The 16,783-nt window shown below is 38.3% G+C and overlaps 1 protein-coding gene across 5 annotated transcripts in view; it reads left to right on the top strand.

The window, feature by feature from the left end:
* The window catches only part of Pank1 (pantothenate kinase 1), a 63,371-nt gene that overhangs the window by 44,215 nt on the left and 2,373 nt on the right, over window positions 1-16,783 (top strand). For 3 of the 5 annotated variants that reach the window (XM_048801735.1, XM_048801732.1, XM_048801734.1), the window contains exons 3-6: window positions 1,706-1,959; window positions 7,030-7,206; window positions 7,696-7,819; window positions 8,417-8,629. In XM_048801735.1, coding sequence (XP_048657692.1) covers window positions 1,706-1,959; window positions 7,030-7,206; window positions 7,696-7,819; window positions 8,417-8,614 — 753 coding nt within the window. In that variant the 3' untranslated portion in view covers window positions 8,615-8,629. Of the gene's footprint in view, window positions 1-1,705; window positions 1,960-7,029; window positions 7,207-7,695; window positions 7,820-8,416; window positions 8,630-12,715; window positions 12,842-16,783 lie in introns of those variants that run through there. The other 2 variants (XM_048801733.1, XM_015500109.2) reach the window with 1 other exon arrangement.

The raw sequence follows: 16,783 nt of genomic DNA, 5'->3' as shown, positions 1-16,783 counted from the left end.
AATAATCTACCACCTTGCTGGTAACCTATTCTAGTTCTTTGCAGGTATAGATTCAGCCAATTTTTGTTAAATAGAAACCTCAGATGAGTAACACCAAGTGAAAAGTTTTCTTCTTGCTAACTATTGTAATGAAGATGATGTCTTTTCTGGCAAAATATCTAAGTCTAGTTCTTGTATAGGTTGTTTCCAGACCCCAGAAACAATATCCATTATGGCAATGAAGACAACAGAACAGGGAGTCACCGGTAGGTATTTGCTAGTTGTGTCACTTAGGCACCATGAAACTTAACTATGTAATAAGGTTAAAAATACCTACTTACAGGGTTTTTTTTTTGTGAGAATTTCGTAGAGTTTCATGTTGGCAATTGTTAATCACTAATTTTTGTTTGATTTTTTTCTGGCCATGGAAAATGATTATCAACCCAAATCTCTGGGCCAGTGGTATACGCTTAAGGATAATGAATTAAACTTTTGAGGATGCAAAGTGGCCACTAGCTTCCAATGCTAGTCCGCAGTCAGCATGTTGTCCTTAACACCCCCTCCCATCCCCCACCCCACCCCCCATACCTAAGAGAGTAGGCGTTTTTATCTTATAGGAACATTAAAGGCCACTGTGGCCACTCCAGCTGATAAGCCCTTTGTATGTGCCAACCCCTGGGTAAACACATCACATATATTATTATCATATAATCTTTACAGCAACATTTTTATTCCCATTTTACAGGTAAGGAGACTGAGAAGTCAAATAATTCACCTTATATCCTTTAGCTAAGTCAGTTTTAGAGCAAGAATTCAAAGTCAGATCTCTCTAACTCCAGAGCCCAGGTCTGGGAAAAGGGTAGCTCTGCTTTGTGAGCTCAGGAGATTTTCACCAGTTCTCAGGCAAGGAAGTGTAGGATTCTCATTACTTTCTGAATGTTCTCACTTGATGGCATGTATTTTCCATGGCCTTTCTTAACAAATGACCACAAACTTGGTGATTTAAAATATTAGATTTTTTTTTTTCTCATAGGATTTTTTGTTTTTGTTTTGTTTTGATGGTAATAGGAATTGAAGCCAGAGACCCTCTACCACTGAGCTGGACCCTGCCTCTTTTATTTTATTTTGAGACAGGGTCTTGCTAAGTTGCCAAGGCTGGCTTTGAACTTGTGATCCTTGTGCCTTGGCCTCCTAAGTTGCTGGGATTACAGGTGCGTGCCACTGTATCACAGCCTGCTCGTAGTTCTTGAGGCTGCACCTCCTTCAGAGGCTCTTGGGGGGATTCCATGCCTTGCTTCTTCCAGTGTCTGGTGGCAGCTCTCAAATCCTGTCTTCATCTTCTCGTGACCTCGTCCTGTGTGTCTTTCACATCTTTCCTGTGTGTCCCTTACAAGGACTCTTGTCACTGGCCCACCCAGATGATTTAGGATGATTTCTTCAAGCTCTTTAATTACATCTGCAAAGAGTGTTTTTCCAAACCACATTCACAGGTTCATGGACAGGGACCACCATTCACCCCACTATACATGCTTTTCCAGGCATGTGCCTGTCCTTTAGCACAGCTGCTTTTCCAAGGGACTGATTGAATACCAACAAAGTTTCACAACTTGTTTCAAGGATGTTCCCCTGCTTTTAAAGTGAATGACCCAATCTTAAATCCAGCTAAGCTTTTGGGGCTTCTCCCAAGGTGGTCCATGGTATCTTACAAGGTTTTGTTCTCTTTCAGATTGCTGACCTGCAGCTCCATAAACTGGATGAACTGGACTGTCTCATTCAGGGTCTGCTTTACGTCGACTCCGTCGGCTTCAACGGCAAGCCAGAATGTTACTATTTTGAAAACCCCACAAATCCTGAATTGTGTCAAAAAAAGCCATACTGCCTTGATAACCCATACCCTATGTTGCTGGTTAACATGGGCTCAGGTGTCAGCATTCTAGCAGTGTACTCCAAGGACAACTATAAAAGAGTTACAGGGACCAGGTAAACATGTTTTCCATTAGGAGAACCTCTCTGTGCTTAAACACCAGGTCTCTTCCTCAATGAACTGTGTAATAAAAAGGTTATTTTTATTGAATCTGTTTTTAAAAGAAATGTCTTGGCTTCCTTGGCCAACCAAAAAGGACTTATTGAGTGACATGTTAAGGGAATGAAAGGGTGATTTTTATAAAGGTTAATAAAATCCACTCTTTATCTTTCTGGAAATTGTGGTCAGATTGAGGGGAGAGGGTTGTGCCCAGCAGAAGATTGCCAACAAGATGATATGTATTGAATGCTAAAGGAATGGTAAGGACAATAGCCCAATAGAAGTCAGGTAGAAGGGCACTTGCTATGGTCAGAGAAAACTTCAGCGAAACCTTCTGTTGGACTCATTGGTGCCTAGCACAGTGCAAATTGCTTAAAATAATATGCCATTCTAACCAGCAAACAAAACAATGTTTACAAAGATTTTTTCTCCCCACTTCAGGTATATACTCTGGCTGAAAGCTAGAATAGTCAGTATAGCTCACAGGGAATTTTGGAATGTAGTAGACAGGAAAATAGCTCCTATAACCACAGATGGTAAGGGTGCCTTGTTTTTTAGGACACCCCCACCCCAAGGCCCTGTGAAGGACAGATGAGCTCAGCTTCATGTTCATGAGGATTCAACATGGGAAATGATCTCCTGTCAAATATTTTTGAGAAACCCCAACATAAACAAAGTTAAAAAGGTTTTCCTTACTGATTTTGTAAGAAGAATTCTTCCAACTTATTGGACAGCCGAACTCATTTTTAAGGAACAATTTACAGAACTAGTGCCTTGTAGAACATGTGTCAGGGCATGGTATTGAAACCCTTGTTTTTGATAATTGAAGGTATAATCTCTGGGTCTCAGTATTCTCATTTCATTTCTGCCATGGAAGCTGTTGCTGCTTACACTGTTTTTACAGACTTTTCCAGCACTGGAATTTAGCAGTACTACTCACCCATTAGGAGAGGGGCTCTGCTTTTCCAATGTACTTTCATGAGTTATGATGTCTCTGCATAAATCAATGGCTTCCCACTGAAGAGCGGAAGTTTTAGCTTCTTCCAGACAGTGTTAGATATGTCTGGAGGCATGTTTTAGTTGTCATCAATGGAGGTGGGATGCTACTGACATCTAGTAGAATCGAGGTCAGGGGTATGCTAAATTCTACACTGTATTGGGCAGCTCCCCCAACAGCAAAAAATCATCAAGCCGCAAATGTCATTAGTGCTGCTTTTGAGGAACCCTGCAAACCCCTTCCCCCATCGGAAGCCTACTTGGGTCTATAGTTTTGACTCTGTCACTCAGTTGCTACAAGGTATACATTTTTTCATTGAGAGAATACAGAAGCTTGTTCTGTCACACAAGATCAAAATTTACCTCATGGCCTCATTAGTACTGTCAGGAATATCAAACACATGGATATTTCAGCTGAGTTGGTTTTACCTTAGAGAGTAATCTGATAAAGTTATAATTTTTAAGTGACTATAGTCTTCTTCCTATAAAGAGTAATTGAATCCATACAGCTAGTCCAAGGAACAAACTAAATATTTTCCACAATTACAGATGCTTACAATTTAGTTGATGAACTCTTAACAGTTTATGAATTATATGTCAGGTACATTGTCTACAGACTCCAGGGTTCTGAGTCATCCCAAATAGCTGCTAAGGAGCTAATTATGGTTGGTTTCTCTTATACATATAACAGTGCCTATAACTTCTAGTTATTGGTAAATATCCATTAAAGATGAGTGTTCTGCAAATATCAACATACACTGTCTGGATGTTCAAGTTTCCCTGTAAGCTCTCTCTTCAATCAGTGTTTTTGGAAGTGTGCTACAGGAACCTGCTCAGGGACAGGAGCCCTTTTAGGGGCTGCCACATGTAGTGGAAGAGGGGAATGGAACCTTATGTTTGTGAGGTCTCTGATCCTTGTTCCATCAGAGTTGTTCTGCCAAGGGTTTCTTTTGGTCCAAGTCACAAAACCCCCAGACATAAACTATTTGAGTTAGCAGTGAATATCAGTATGTAGAACATACTTTTGGGAATCACTGATCTAAACAAATGGTTTGAGCTTTAAATTTTAATACTCTTCTTATGAACTGAAAGCTGTAACTTTAGGTTTTTGTTATTGTATCATACTCTATTTTCCCATTAAACATTTCTCAGAGAACATGCCATTTATTTCGGGATATCACTTTTCTTTTAAACTTGATTAATTTGGTTATGTGTAATTTTCCCAGACTGAGTAGCAATTTTTTTCTAGTGACACAACTCCAAGTTTAGTGTGAAAGTCAATGGAAAAAAATAGTACTTTACAGTTGATTTTGGTAGAATGTGTAGCCTGTTAAAAGAGGAATGTTAAAAAACTGGCAAAAGTAGCAGTACATCTTATCTAATCATTTGGGAATCTGTTTTAAGGGTAATGAACACTAATGCTCATTAATGACCAGTGTTCTGAAATTATCAACAAATTGGTTACTGAAATGAGTAACTGAAGATTTCTTCTACTTCTCCCAAAAATCTTGCACTGTTGTGAATAATGATAGTATTTGGTGGCTTTTCCTAGCAACATATTTTTGTCTCTGATATACTGATGATTTTAATGTGTGTCTGCTGGAACAAACAGGTATATCTGATTGTCAGGGAGGAAATCACTTGATTAAATAATGGTTAGCAGGTTGAGGATATTAATAAAGTGCTAGGAGACTCTTGGCTCTTCTGTGACTGTGCATTCTTCTCTCCTATCTGCAGTGTACCAGCTGTACCAATGCATGCATGCTTTCCCCATTAAGCTCTTTATCTGGAGTCACCTGCCATTTTCTAGTCGTATTTGCCCTTTTTCACTTTTACCAACACATCCGTTGATGAGTTACCTTCTTTCTAAGTCAGCCAGTGTCTTCAGTTGCCTACATTTGGAGGAGGTTGTTCAATGCCTTAATTAAAATGAATCCCTAATATTTGAAGAAAGATTCTTAAGGACAAAAGGTAGTGAGAATCTAGAAATGTGAGCAAAGAACTTCTTTTTAAAAATATATAGGGAGAAAACAAAACAAGTCCAGATGACTCACAAACCAAAAAATATTTCATTAAAATACACCAGTGGCCAGACGTGGTAGCACACACCTGTAATCCCCGTGGCTTGGGAGGCTGAGGCAGGAGAATTGCAAGTTCAGAGCCAGCCTGGGCAACTTAGTGAGGTCTTGTATCAAAATGAAAAACAAAAAAGGGCTTGGGATGTGACTCAGTGGTTAAGCATCCCTGGGTTCAATCCCTGGTACCGGAAACAAACAAGAACCTAACCAGTAGCAGGGCTGGGATGTAGCTCAGTGGTAGATCACTTGCCTGATATGCCTGAGGCCCTGGGTTCACTTCACAGCATCACAAAAAAAAAAAAAAAAAAAAAAAAGCAAAGACAAAATACCCACACTAGCTTTCTAAGATAGGCTGAAACCAACAATATAGCATGACACACCATATTATATGCAAATGACGACACACTCTCTTAGAGGAAGTCCTAAATTTCTATTACTACTAGTGGTGCTTAGCTACATCATTCTCCATAGAAAAGAACCCATAATTTCTCCAAACTTGCATTTTTTTTTAAGAATCACAATTTAAGAATATTACACAGTTTTGCTTTAGATGCAGTTTAAAGAACTATGTGCCTATTCTTCAATCTTGTACCTTCTTGTTAGCAGTTATTGACAGTGAATGTCATTAACCTTGAATTTTCTTCTTTAAAATTTAAGGTAAAAATGACCTTAACTCCAACCAGGCCTCTTGGCACATACCTGTAATCCCAGCAACTCAGGAGGCTGAGGGAAGAAGGAAGGTCTCAAGTTGAGGCCAGCCTCAGCAACTTAATAAAACTCTGTCTCAAAAAATCAAATAAAAAGGTTGGAGATACAGCTTATAGATAGAACATCTCTAGATTTGATCCCCAGTACCAAAAATAAATAAATAAATAACTTTAATGCTAACTTATTTTTTTCCTTAGAATTAAAAGCTAGTGCAAAAATATAAATTGGGTTCCCAGAGCTAGTGGCTTTGAGGGGGCTTCTGAACCAATTGATATAAGCAGCTCTCTCATGTTTATTTTTTCACATAATAAATGAAGAGTAAAACTTAGACTTAACCATTTAGAAACGAACTCCTTTTCCTGCTAGGAGTTCCCTGATGGTAGCTTTACCCAGAATCTGCTTTTCTTTCCAGGAGGTAACTTTGATATTAATACACATTTGAGTTTGTCCTCTCCTACTATAATTAGTGTCTAATTTTGTCTAAAAAGACTATCTTAGAGGAGTGTTTCCCCAAATGATTGAAAGCTTTCAAAACATAATTGAAGCATTGGAATGATTTTGTGACCTTTGTGACTGGTTTTTAGCCTTGGGTAATAAGTAAAATATCAGTAACCAAATATCCAAAGTCTACCAGGGAAAACAACTTTAATATCAGATAGATCTATAGATCTAAGAAGGTGGAATGAGATTTTCTTTGCTAGGGAAGCAATGTCAGGTGAAAGAGAGCCTTCAGGCTGATGGCTCCTGCTGAGTCCTAGGTCAGTTTTGTCATTCGAGAGTTTAGTTCCATAGTTAGTTGGGAATTATATATTCACTATTTCTCTTTCAAAATGTTTGTACTCAGCTGCATATGGTTTTAAAATATCAGTTATTTGTTGCTTTCAGACCACCCAATTAGAAGAGGTTCCATTTCACAGGTGGAAAGACTGAATGAAGAGCTTAGGTTAGTGGCTGGTTGAAGGTCTCACAACAGAAATCAGTGAGAGTCTATCTCTAGTTTTGTTCGCAAATTTAGGGGCAAGTTTTCCCTTATGTTTAATGTTAGCCTCTGCCCTCTTTTCTGACCCAATCTATAAGAGTTCTTTTGTACTCTAGTTCTTTAAATGCCCTTTTGTTTTCAAATAAAGTGCCCCTTTGCTTTTCTTCTGTTTTTCTTAACCCATATTAATAGTCTTGATGTAGTTGGGGACTCGGATGGGCATAACTTCAAGTAAAATTTAAAAATAAACCTTATTGTTCCTTCAGTCTTGGAGGTGGAACATTCCTAGGCCTATGTTGCTTGCTGACTGGTTGTGAGACCTTTGAAGAAGCTCTGGAAATGGCAGCTAAAGGCGACAGCACCAATGTTGATAAGCTGGTGAAGGACATTTACGGAGGAGACTATGAACGATTTGGCCTTCAAGGATCTGCTGTAGCATCAAGGTAGAGACTAAGTAGCTAGGAGCAGTAGTGACTATACATGAGGCAGCCTCTCCACCCTGGCCATTCATTTATTTTTTCAAATGTCAGCCCACCAGCCTGGTGCAAATATCAATCATATCAGTTCTCACACTTGATTTCCTGTCCTTAATGAACACTGAGATGTTTAGCCCTTGATGCTTGTGCTTAAAATAAGGCAACTTTGAAAGAAGGTTCTGGAAAACTGCAACAGTTATCTCTGTTCCATTCTTGTCCAGATATCTAGAGGTATTAAAAAATTTCCCTACATTATAGCCATTCAACTTTGTCCCTATTAAGAAAGGGGCAACCAGCCATTCATACTGTAATCTTGTCTGCTTGTAAACCATGATAGCAAAATCAGGTAAATTGAGCTTGAACAGAGATTCATAGAGCCTTCCACAGTGCCTTGGTGGAAGCACAGATCCTGCCTGAGGATGATTTTGAACGCTCTCACTAATATTTCCAACATAGCTTTGGCAACATGATGAGTAAAGAAAAGCGAGATTCCATCAGCAAGGAAGACCTCGCCCGGGCCACCTTGGTCACCATCACCAACAACATTGGCTCCATTGCTCGGATGTGTGCACTGAATGAGGTAAAGCCTTAACCTGGGGAAAGCCATGTGTTTTTACTTATCATAGTGTGATAACTGTTGACTCTTAAGAAACTGCAGATCCTTGGGAAATCTGCTTTTTATTATATAGTTACACCTTAGAGAATAGGAGGTGTGTGTGTTGGGGGAGGGGGAAGAGTATGTGTTATATTTTTAAGCAGACACAAGTTGACAAATGGTAAACCATCAAACTGTGGAAACATGGTAAAATTCCAACCCATGTCGCAGCCTCTCTAACCATCATTTTGGCCCTGTGTTCACTGAAATGTGAGCGAAAGCTTTGGGCATCCTTGCAAATAATTGCAGATAAAATGCTTCCACTTGCAATGTCCGATATTCTCTTTGCTTTCAGCTTCTTTACAGTGTTGCCTTGTGGCATGGAGTTCAAGCAGCATTGTACAGGGCTATCAAAGCACAGAGAGCTTGCTACAGCGGAGGTTAGCCAGAGCCCCAGGCATAAGAAGGGGTGGAGCTGGTGACAGACAAAGCTTTACTAACATTGTCTTGAAACACTGCAAAATGGAACCCTTTTCTGAAATACAAGATTTGTAAAGTAGAACAACTCTCTCTTTCACCGAGGTCTGTCAGGAAGACAAGAAAAAGAAGTTGGGGTGTGGAACAGGTAATAGGAGAAATAGTAATAGTAAATCAGTAACGGAGTTTGTATGTAATTATATGACATACTCACAGAAGAGGGCACAAATTCTAAGTGTACAGCTCGATGAACTTTCTCACAGACACACAACCTGTATAGCCACAACCCAGATCAAGAAATAGAATAATACAGATACTTCGAAACCCTTCCTGGCCCCTCCCTGTTGAATAGTGGAACGTCAGGATATGAGGCATTCTTTGTTATGGGTGGGTGGTAACCTTGCCTTTGAGTTTTGGGATTACAAAAGAGACACCTTCTTTACAACATTCCTAGCATATTTTGCTGACTTATGGGTCAAGGTCATAACTTTTTGGAAGTCCTCAGTTTGGGGATTAAGTGGGAGGCTGATAATTAGATAAAAGTGTATTCCAGAGATATGCCCTTTTGAAGTCCACTTTGGTCATGAGATTCATTGTAACAGAGAGGTTATTTTTTTGGCATTAACCTAGAAAGGGTGTTTATCCAAGTAGCCAAACAAGCCCCACGACTAATATGTGTGTAGCTCGCAGTACTCACAGGCTCTGGAAGGTCAGGTACACAGTTATGTCCCTTGCCACATAGAGCAATAGCTGCCCTTTCCCCTACTTGCCATGGAGCGGCCTCTGCCTTGCACTTCTGGCTGAAGTGAGCCAGCAGGTCTCTTCACAGGTATCATAATCCCTTTAGGGAGGAAAACAGATTTTATTTTTCACTACATGAAAATGTAGTCATGTTGTATACTGGTTTGAGTAACTGGATGTTTCTGTTGGAGTTTAATGAATGAAGGCACTTGACCATTACCTAGGGGCCAAGGCTCCATTAGAGGGTGTTCATTCAGTGCTGGTTCCCAGGGGACACACCAGTGACCGGCATTGTTCCATTGCCCTGTGAGCACAGTAACTAAGTCTTCTGTCCTTGTCTTGCTCTCACTGACTTGAGAATCCTTGACTCCAGCCATTGCATGGATGGGGGCACCATGTTTACGTTTTTGTTGTGATGATTGGAATGCTGTGAAATACTTTTCCATCCACTTTAAACTTTCATATTTCTGTTTTTGAATAGATAATATAAACATCTGCATTTTGTGTTTATAAGACAGCAGAATAAACATACAAGGAAGTGAGTTACCATTTCTACCCTGTCACTCAATAGGAACCTCACTAGATAGAGGCAGCCCTTTGTTTTAGTTTTTGTTTGTTTTTGAATAAATATATACTTCCAAAGGTAGCAAACTCTACATAACCTTCTTTTTTAAAATAACAGCTTTGCTAAGATATAATCACATTCCATACAATTAATTCACTTTCTACATACTATTCTACATCTTGCCTAATTTCTCAGCTTTTTATTATGAAAATTGGTAAACATGCATAAAGAGACTAGTTCAGAGAACCTCCACATGTCCAACAGCTCAGACTCAGCAGTTATCAGGACTTTGTCACAATGCTTTATGTATTTTTCTTTCTTTCTCCTTCTACTCCTCTCAATTCCTTCTCTCTCTCTCTCTTTTTTTTTTTTTTGCTAGAATATCAGAAAGCAAATTCTAACCATTGTATCAGTCTATCTGTACTTCAGTGTGGATCTCTGAAAATATTGCCTCTTGCTTTTTTACATAACCTATCTTGAGATTGTTCATATCAATATATTTTAAACTTTCATTTTTAATGACTATATAGCATCCTAACATATTGATATGCAGTTATTGATTTGGTCACTTTTCTAGTGATATTTGTTTTATTTCTAGTCTCTGAAAAGCCTGCACTGTATTTATTTATGAATACACACATATTTGTATACACACACGTTTTGCATATATGTCAATATATCTGGCAGATAAACTCCCAGAAGGGAAATTGCTGAGTCAAAGGATATGTTCACTATAATTTTGACAGATATTACAAAGTGCCCTTAATAAAAGTGATTTTAATTTATATTCCCACCAAGCAGAGCATAAAAGTATAAGCTTCTTTACCCATTTCTATATTACATTGTTGGTTTTTTTCTTATTCGTTCATAGGACCTCTTTATTTGATAAAAATACATTTTATTTGACATGTACTTAAAATTTTTGCTATTTATTGCTTTCCATTTGGATTTGCTTGAGATGATGTTTTTCCTCTGAATTAAGTGTTTAAAAATTTTAAAGTAAATATATCAATTTTCAATGAATTCTTAGTATTATACCCCTTATACTTCGATATTATTTCTAGAAATAATTTATTTTTTCTTCTAATGTCTTTATTTTTTTTCCTTTTAAAAAAAATCTTTTTAAATTTGTTGTTGTTGTTGTTGTAGTTGGGCACAATACTTTATTTTACTTGTTGATTTTTAGGTAGTGCTAAAAATCGAACCCAGTGCCTCACACATGCTAGGGAAACACTGTACCACTGAGCCACAACCACAGCCCAAACATTTGCAACTTTTAATCACCTGAAATATATTTGAAACATGGAATGCTTCTCAGTTTTGTTTTGTTTTTGTTTTTTGTAAATACTGGGGATTGAACCCAAGGGCACTCCACCGAGCTATATCCCCAGCTCTTTTTATTTTTTAAGATAAGGTATTGCTAAATTGCCTAGACTGGCCTTGAGCATGTGATCCTCCTGCCTTACCCCCAAAAGTAGCTGGACTTACCGGTATACACCACCACACCTGGTGCTCATCAGGTTTTTGTTGTTGTTGTTGTTGTAGATGAACACAGTACCTTTATTTTATTTATTTATTTTTATGAGGTGCTGATGATCAAACCCAGTGCCTCATATGTGCTAGGCAAGCGCTGTGCCACTGAGCCACAACCCCAGCCCCTCTCATCAGCTTTTTTTTTTTTTTTAGTTGTTGATGGACCTTTATTTTATTTATTTACTTACTTACGTGGTGCTGAGAATCAAACCCAGTTCCTTACGCACACTAGGCAAGAGCTCTGCCACTGAGCCACAACCCCAGCCCTCTCATCAGCTTTTAATGCTACTTCTACTCCTTCTGGCTTCTCCCAGAGTAATGCAGTACTCAACTTTGAGCAAGTCCTACCTTGAGCTCTAAATTTAATCAAATTCTTTTTTAAACTGAGTTTCTTACTTTGAGTCTTCCTTTCCACTTCTTAGTCTGGATAGTTTGTGACTACAGTTCTATTTTTAATAAAAACTTATTAAAATTACCTGACCCCTCTACCCATAAGAAATTTCCAGTGGCTAATGGCTTCATAAATGTGCATTGCTAAAACTTAAGACAGTTAAAAGGCGATGCTCCCAGACCTTGATTACTCCTGATAGACTGAGCAGAAAATAATGGCACTTTCAAAGACTCTTGCTTTTGATGTAAGTGGTCCTAGCAACTGGCACTCTTCTGAGTGAGTGGTGAGCAGCCTCTGCATGCAGACAGGCTGGGCTCAGTCTTAAGCTTAAGAAGTACCTGGGAAAGTAGGAAGGGCTGCTAGTACAGCTGGAGGGGAAGCTTGCAGGATTTGAAGCATGTCTGCATGGACAGGAGAGGAAAGGAATATTCTTAAGTGTGTGTTTAGAATGCAAATCTATATCCATGATAACAAAAAATACAAATGGAGTTTTTTAAAAATATTTTTTGGTTGTCAATGGACCTTTATTTAATTCATTTGTTTATATGGGGTGCTAAGTGTCGAACCCAGTTTCTCACACACACTAGACGAGCACTCTACCACTGAGCCATGACCCCAGCCCCATAAATGGAGTTTTTGTTACCATGTTTTAACCCATGCGTGGACCAAACAGGATATTCCACCACCACACATCCTGAGGGCAGAGATGGAGTGTTGTGTCCTTCTTATATCCCCAGTGTTCAGCCTAGAGTAAACAGCAAAAGTCATTTGATGAATCTACCATGCCATAGCCGTTTCTTCTGTGAGTTGGTTGTAATTATATTTTATACTTGGAAGTTTAGGAAATTAAGAAATGCACAAGAAAATTTAGCTAAACTTGAACTTCAGTTATGATGATATATATTAATTATATGGAGCTGAACCACATGTTAGACCCAACACAATCTAACAACACTTGCAAACAACCCTGATGTCAGTTTCTGCTTTGTCCAACTAAAATCTCCCCCTCCTATCCTTCCGGAGTGCACTGTGAGGTTTGCTCAGCTTCATTTTGGAGATACCAAAATGGTTCACTGTGCAAGCTTCTGTACAACGACATACAGAACATTGGGATCTTTGCTGATGGTATTTTTCTGCCATGGTTCAATTGTTTGTCTTCAATTTTTTTTTCCAGAATATTGACAGAGTTGTGTTTGTTGGGAATTTTCTCAGAATCAATATGGTCTCCATGAAGCTGCTAGCATATGCCATGGATTTTTGGTCCAAAGGACAACTGAAGGCTCTGTTTTTGGAACATGAGGTGGGTTGAGCTTCCACAGACTGAATTGTTCTACATGGAGTGTAGGTTGACTAACATATGAGTGGGTCTCTTCATTTTATAACTGGTCAAGTAGGAATGTTGCCAATTTAAACTTTGCATTTATGCAAAGGATAACAAAGAGCTACAGAAAGTTTGGGGGCAGGGGATAGGATGCTGAGGATTGAACTCAGAGGCTCTTCACCACTGAGCTGCATTCCGAGTCTTTTTTATTTTTCACTTTGAGACAGGGTCTCTGTAAATTGTGAGTCTTGCTAAATTGCTGAAGTTGGCCTCAAATTCGTGGTCCTTTTGTCTCAGGCTCCCAAGTTGCTGGGGTTCCAGGCATGTGTCACTATGCAGGCTTGCCAGAAAATGGAAGCTTTTTATCTAATAATTAGGACTGGTAGTTGGTTAATTAAAAAAAAAAAAAAAAGCCACTGGAAAAGTAGATTAATATAACCATTGTGGAAAACTGTGGATGTTTCTCAGAAACTACCCTAGGACTTAGCAATCCCGCTTCTGGGTATTTACCCAAAGAGATTTGAAATCAGGATATTGAAAAGTTGTCTACCTGCCAATGTTTATTACAGATTATTCACAATAACTAAGAAATGAAATCAATCTAAGTGTTCATCATCAGCAACACATGAATGGATAAAGAAAATAAGATATCTAATGGAATACTATTCAGCCTTAAAAACAAAAGAAATTCTGTCATTTGTGACAACATGAATAAAAGTGGAGAACAAGATGCTAAATGAAATAGGTCAAACTCAGAAAAATAAATGTCACAGGTTCTCACTTACATGTGGAATCTTTTTCTTTCTTCTTCTTTTTTTCTTTTTTTGGTACAAGGATTGAACCCAGGGGTGCTTAACCACTGAGCCACATTCCCAGCCCCTTTTTATATTTTATTTATAGAAGGTGTCTCATTTAGTTGCTAAAGCCCTTGCTAAGTTGCTGAGGCAGGCCTTGAACTTAAGATCCTCCTGCTTCAACCTCCTGAGTGGCTGGGATTATAGGCGTGTGCAACCACACCTGGCATGGGTAGAATCTTAAAGAACTGAACTCATGAAAGCAGAATGGTGGTTACAGAGGCTGGGAGTTGGCAAGAATGAGGAAATGATGGTCATAGGGTACAAAATCAGATAGGAGAAGTAAGTCTTTTTTGAGATCTGCTGCACAGTGTGGTGAACAGTGTACTGTGTATTTCAAAATTGTCTTGAGACTAAATTTCAGATATTCTCACTGCAAAAAAAAAAATGGCTAAGTATTTGAGGTAACAGATATGTTGGTTAGTTTGATTTAATCATCCCATTGAATTGAAAAGTCATAATATCACTTTTGTACCCCATAAATATATATAATTACTAATTGTCAATCACTGATAAAATTTATTTATTTATTTACTTACTTACTTATTTATTTATATTATTGTGGGGATTGGGGCCAGGGGCACTCTACCACTGAGCTCCATTTATAGCCCTTTTCACTTTTGAGACAGGAGCTCAATAAGTTGCCAAGACTGACCTAGAACTTGTGATCCTCCTGCTTCGATCTCCAAAGTTGCTGGGATTACAGGTGTGCACTAACATGCCCAGTTTTAAAAAAACTTTAAAGTCAGTTAAAATAGGTTATCATTTAAAAAAGCATCTCCCTACTCTAATCATTTTATTTTAATTTTAAAATGCATAAATGTGTATCTACTTACCAGTCTTTCAGTGTAGGACCAAAATTCCATTTTTGAGAATGGTTTATGTGATTAGGGCACTACTGTTTTCTATAAGTATGTAACTTCTTGGATTTTCAGTTTGTTTCTTTTAAGTGGATCGAGAAAGATACTTATGGAGCAGTTAAGTTGTAGAATCCTTCTAGTTTTTTTCCTCTTTCATGTTGTGGCATCCGCCTAAGTAAAGAGCAATGGCTTGTGACTACCTTTTTCAGCTTTGCTGAATTTTCATAAAACTGATCATCATTTTGCACTTTATTGGTTTATATGTTCATAATTAGATTGTTACCTAAACAATGAAACTCTTAAAAACAACTGTGAGATAAACACAGCTGATTCTTGGCAAGTAAGCAGCTTCACTGGTGAGAACAGATATTCTTGGGCTACTAAGAGGAGCCTACCAGCCTTGAGAGGTGAGCGCATCTGGCTGATAGTGACCTTGTTAACATGAGAAACAGCACCAGTTAATACCAGGCATCTTTGATAAGGGCATTTCTACATAACATAGATCAAGTGGGGGGCCCTCTTTTCTTTTCCCCATTGGTTCTATCCCCCTTTAAAAACCAGTGTTGTATAGAGCTAGTATTCATCACAAGCAGTACCTAATCTCTTGTGCATATTGCTGCAGAAAAATATTGAGAACTAGTATTGTAAATTTCAGTTGTAATGAATGGCATTTTCTTATCTTCCAAACTGAATTATTTATTTGAGAAGCTACTGGTAAATTTAGAAGTTATTTAGAGATCTTTACATCCATATTTTGTTTTCTTAATGTATATACAACAGTAAGAACTTAAATATGAATAGGTTCCCATGATAGAAATTAATACTGAAAGTCCTTTCCTTCCTTCCTTCTTTCTTTCTTCCAGCAGGATTAAAACCCAGTTATGTAGCTTGTTTTGGTTGAAGGAGAATAAGATCCCAGAACCTTCATTCCTTCATCCCCCCAAAGAGAACAACTCTATGATTCTGCTTATTTATGAAGTTTTCATGATGTAAGGTTTTGTTTGAAAAATAGAGAAGCATCACAGCTTTTAAAAAACATAATTTAAAGGAAAATAAAGAAAACTACTGTTCTGCTCTAATACAGTTGCCGTATTTAGCCCTAAAAAAATGCAGGATGCTTGATTATTTTATCTGGCATTTAACTGTACTTTATTCGGCAACTTTATGTCCAGATCTTCTTGCCTTAATGTAGAGAACAAGACATAGAAGCTGGCAGGGACAAGAAGTCATCTCCAAGGTCAAACGGGTAGTTGGTGGCAAGATAGAAAACAGATCCAACGTTTTAGGAAAATTCAATTCTATAGTAGTCATTCAATTCATGTAGTCAGTCACCAGTATCATTGAACCATCCTAAACCATTGTGGATGGTGGGTTTGATTTATTACCATTTATCATAACTCAGACTCTCCAGCTAGTGAACTGCTTAAAAGTGTTCCTTAGAAAAATTTCTACATTCTTAAGTTCACTCTGGATTAGACAAGCCTTACCAGAAACTATTATGGAGGGACAACTTTTGGGAGACTCTGATTTAGTTGGTGGCTTTCTAGTCACTTGCCCTGCTGTTAGGAGACCTTACTCACTCAATTTGTCTTTCATTCAACTAATGTTATGGTAGAACATCCTTTAAGTAGTATAGCTAGCAGTTCAGAGCACAACTTTTATTGACTGTGAGATCTTAGATTATGATATCTCTCCCTCTGTTTTAACATTTGCAAAATGAAACAATAATATTTGTCTCATAGAGTTACTGTGATGATTGAATGAGTACATCCACCTCACATGCTTAGAATAATTTCTAGTGCCTAGTGAGGGCTCAATCAAACTTAGCTGGAAGCAGCAGCAGCAAAGGCCCTGACATGTCCTGATACCTTTGCACCTATCTCAGCAGTAAATGCAGAGTCTGGTAAATGCCAGAGGGTGAAGTCTCCAGACTTTTGTAAAACAACCCAAACTGAATATTTGTGTGTTGTCCCTCCCAACCGAATTCACTTGTTAAAACACTAATCTTCCAGAGGATGGTATTAGGAGGTAGGCCTTGGAGAATGGTTAGATCATAAGGGTTGAGCTCTCATGAATAGGATTAGCATCCTTATAAGAAAGGCCCAAGAGAGCTGCCTTGCAACCTTTGGCCATGTGAGGTTACAATGAGAAAGACAGCAGTCTATGAAGAATTGGCCCTCGCCAGACATCTTTTTTTTTTTTTTTTT

The sequence above is a fragment of the Marmota marmota genome, unplaced genomic scaffold (genome assembly GCF_001458135.2).
Source record: "Marmota marmota marmota unplaced genomic scaffold, marMar, whole genome shotgun sequence".
In the NCBI taxonomy this organism is placed as follows: Eukaryota; Metazoa; Chordata; class Mammalia; order Rodentia; family Sciuridae; genus Marmota; species Marmota marmota.
This window is presented reverse-complemented; position numbering and strand designations above follow the sequence as displayed.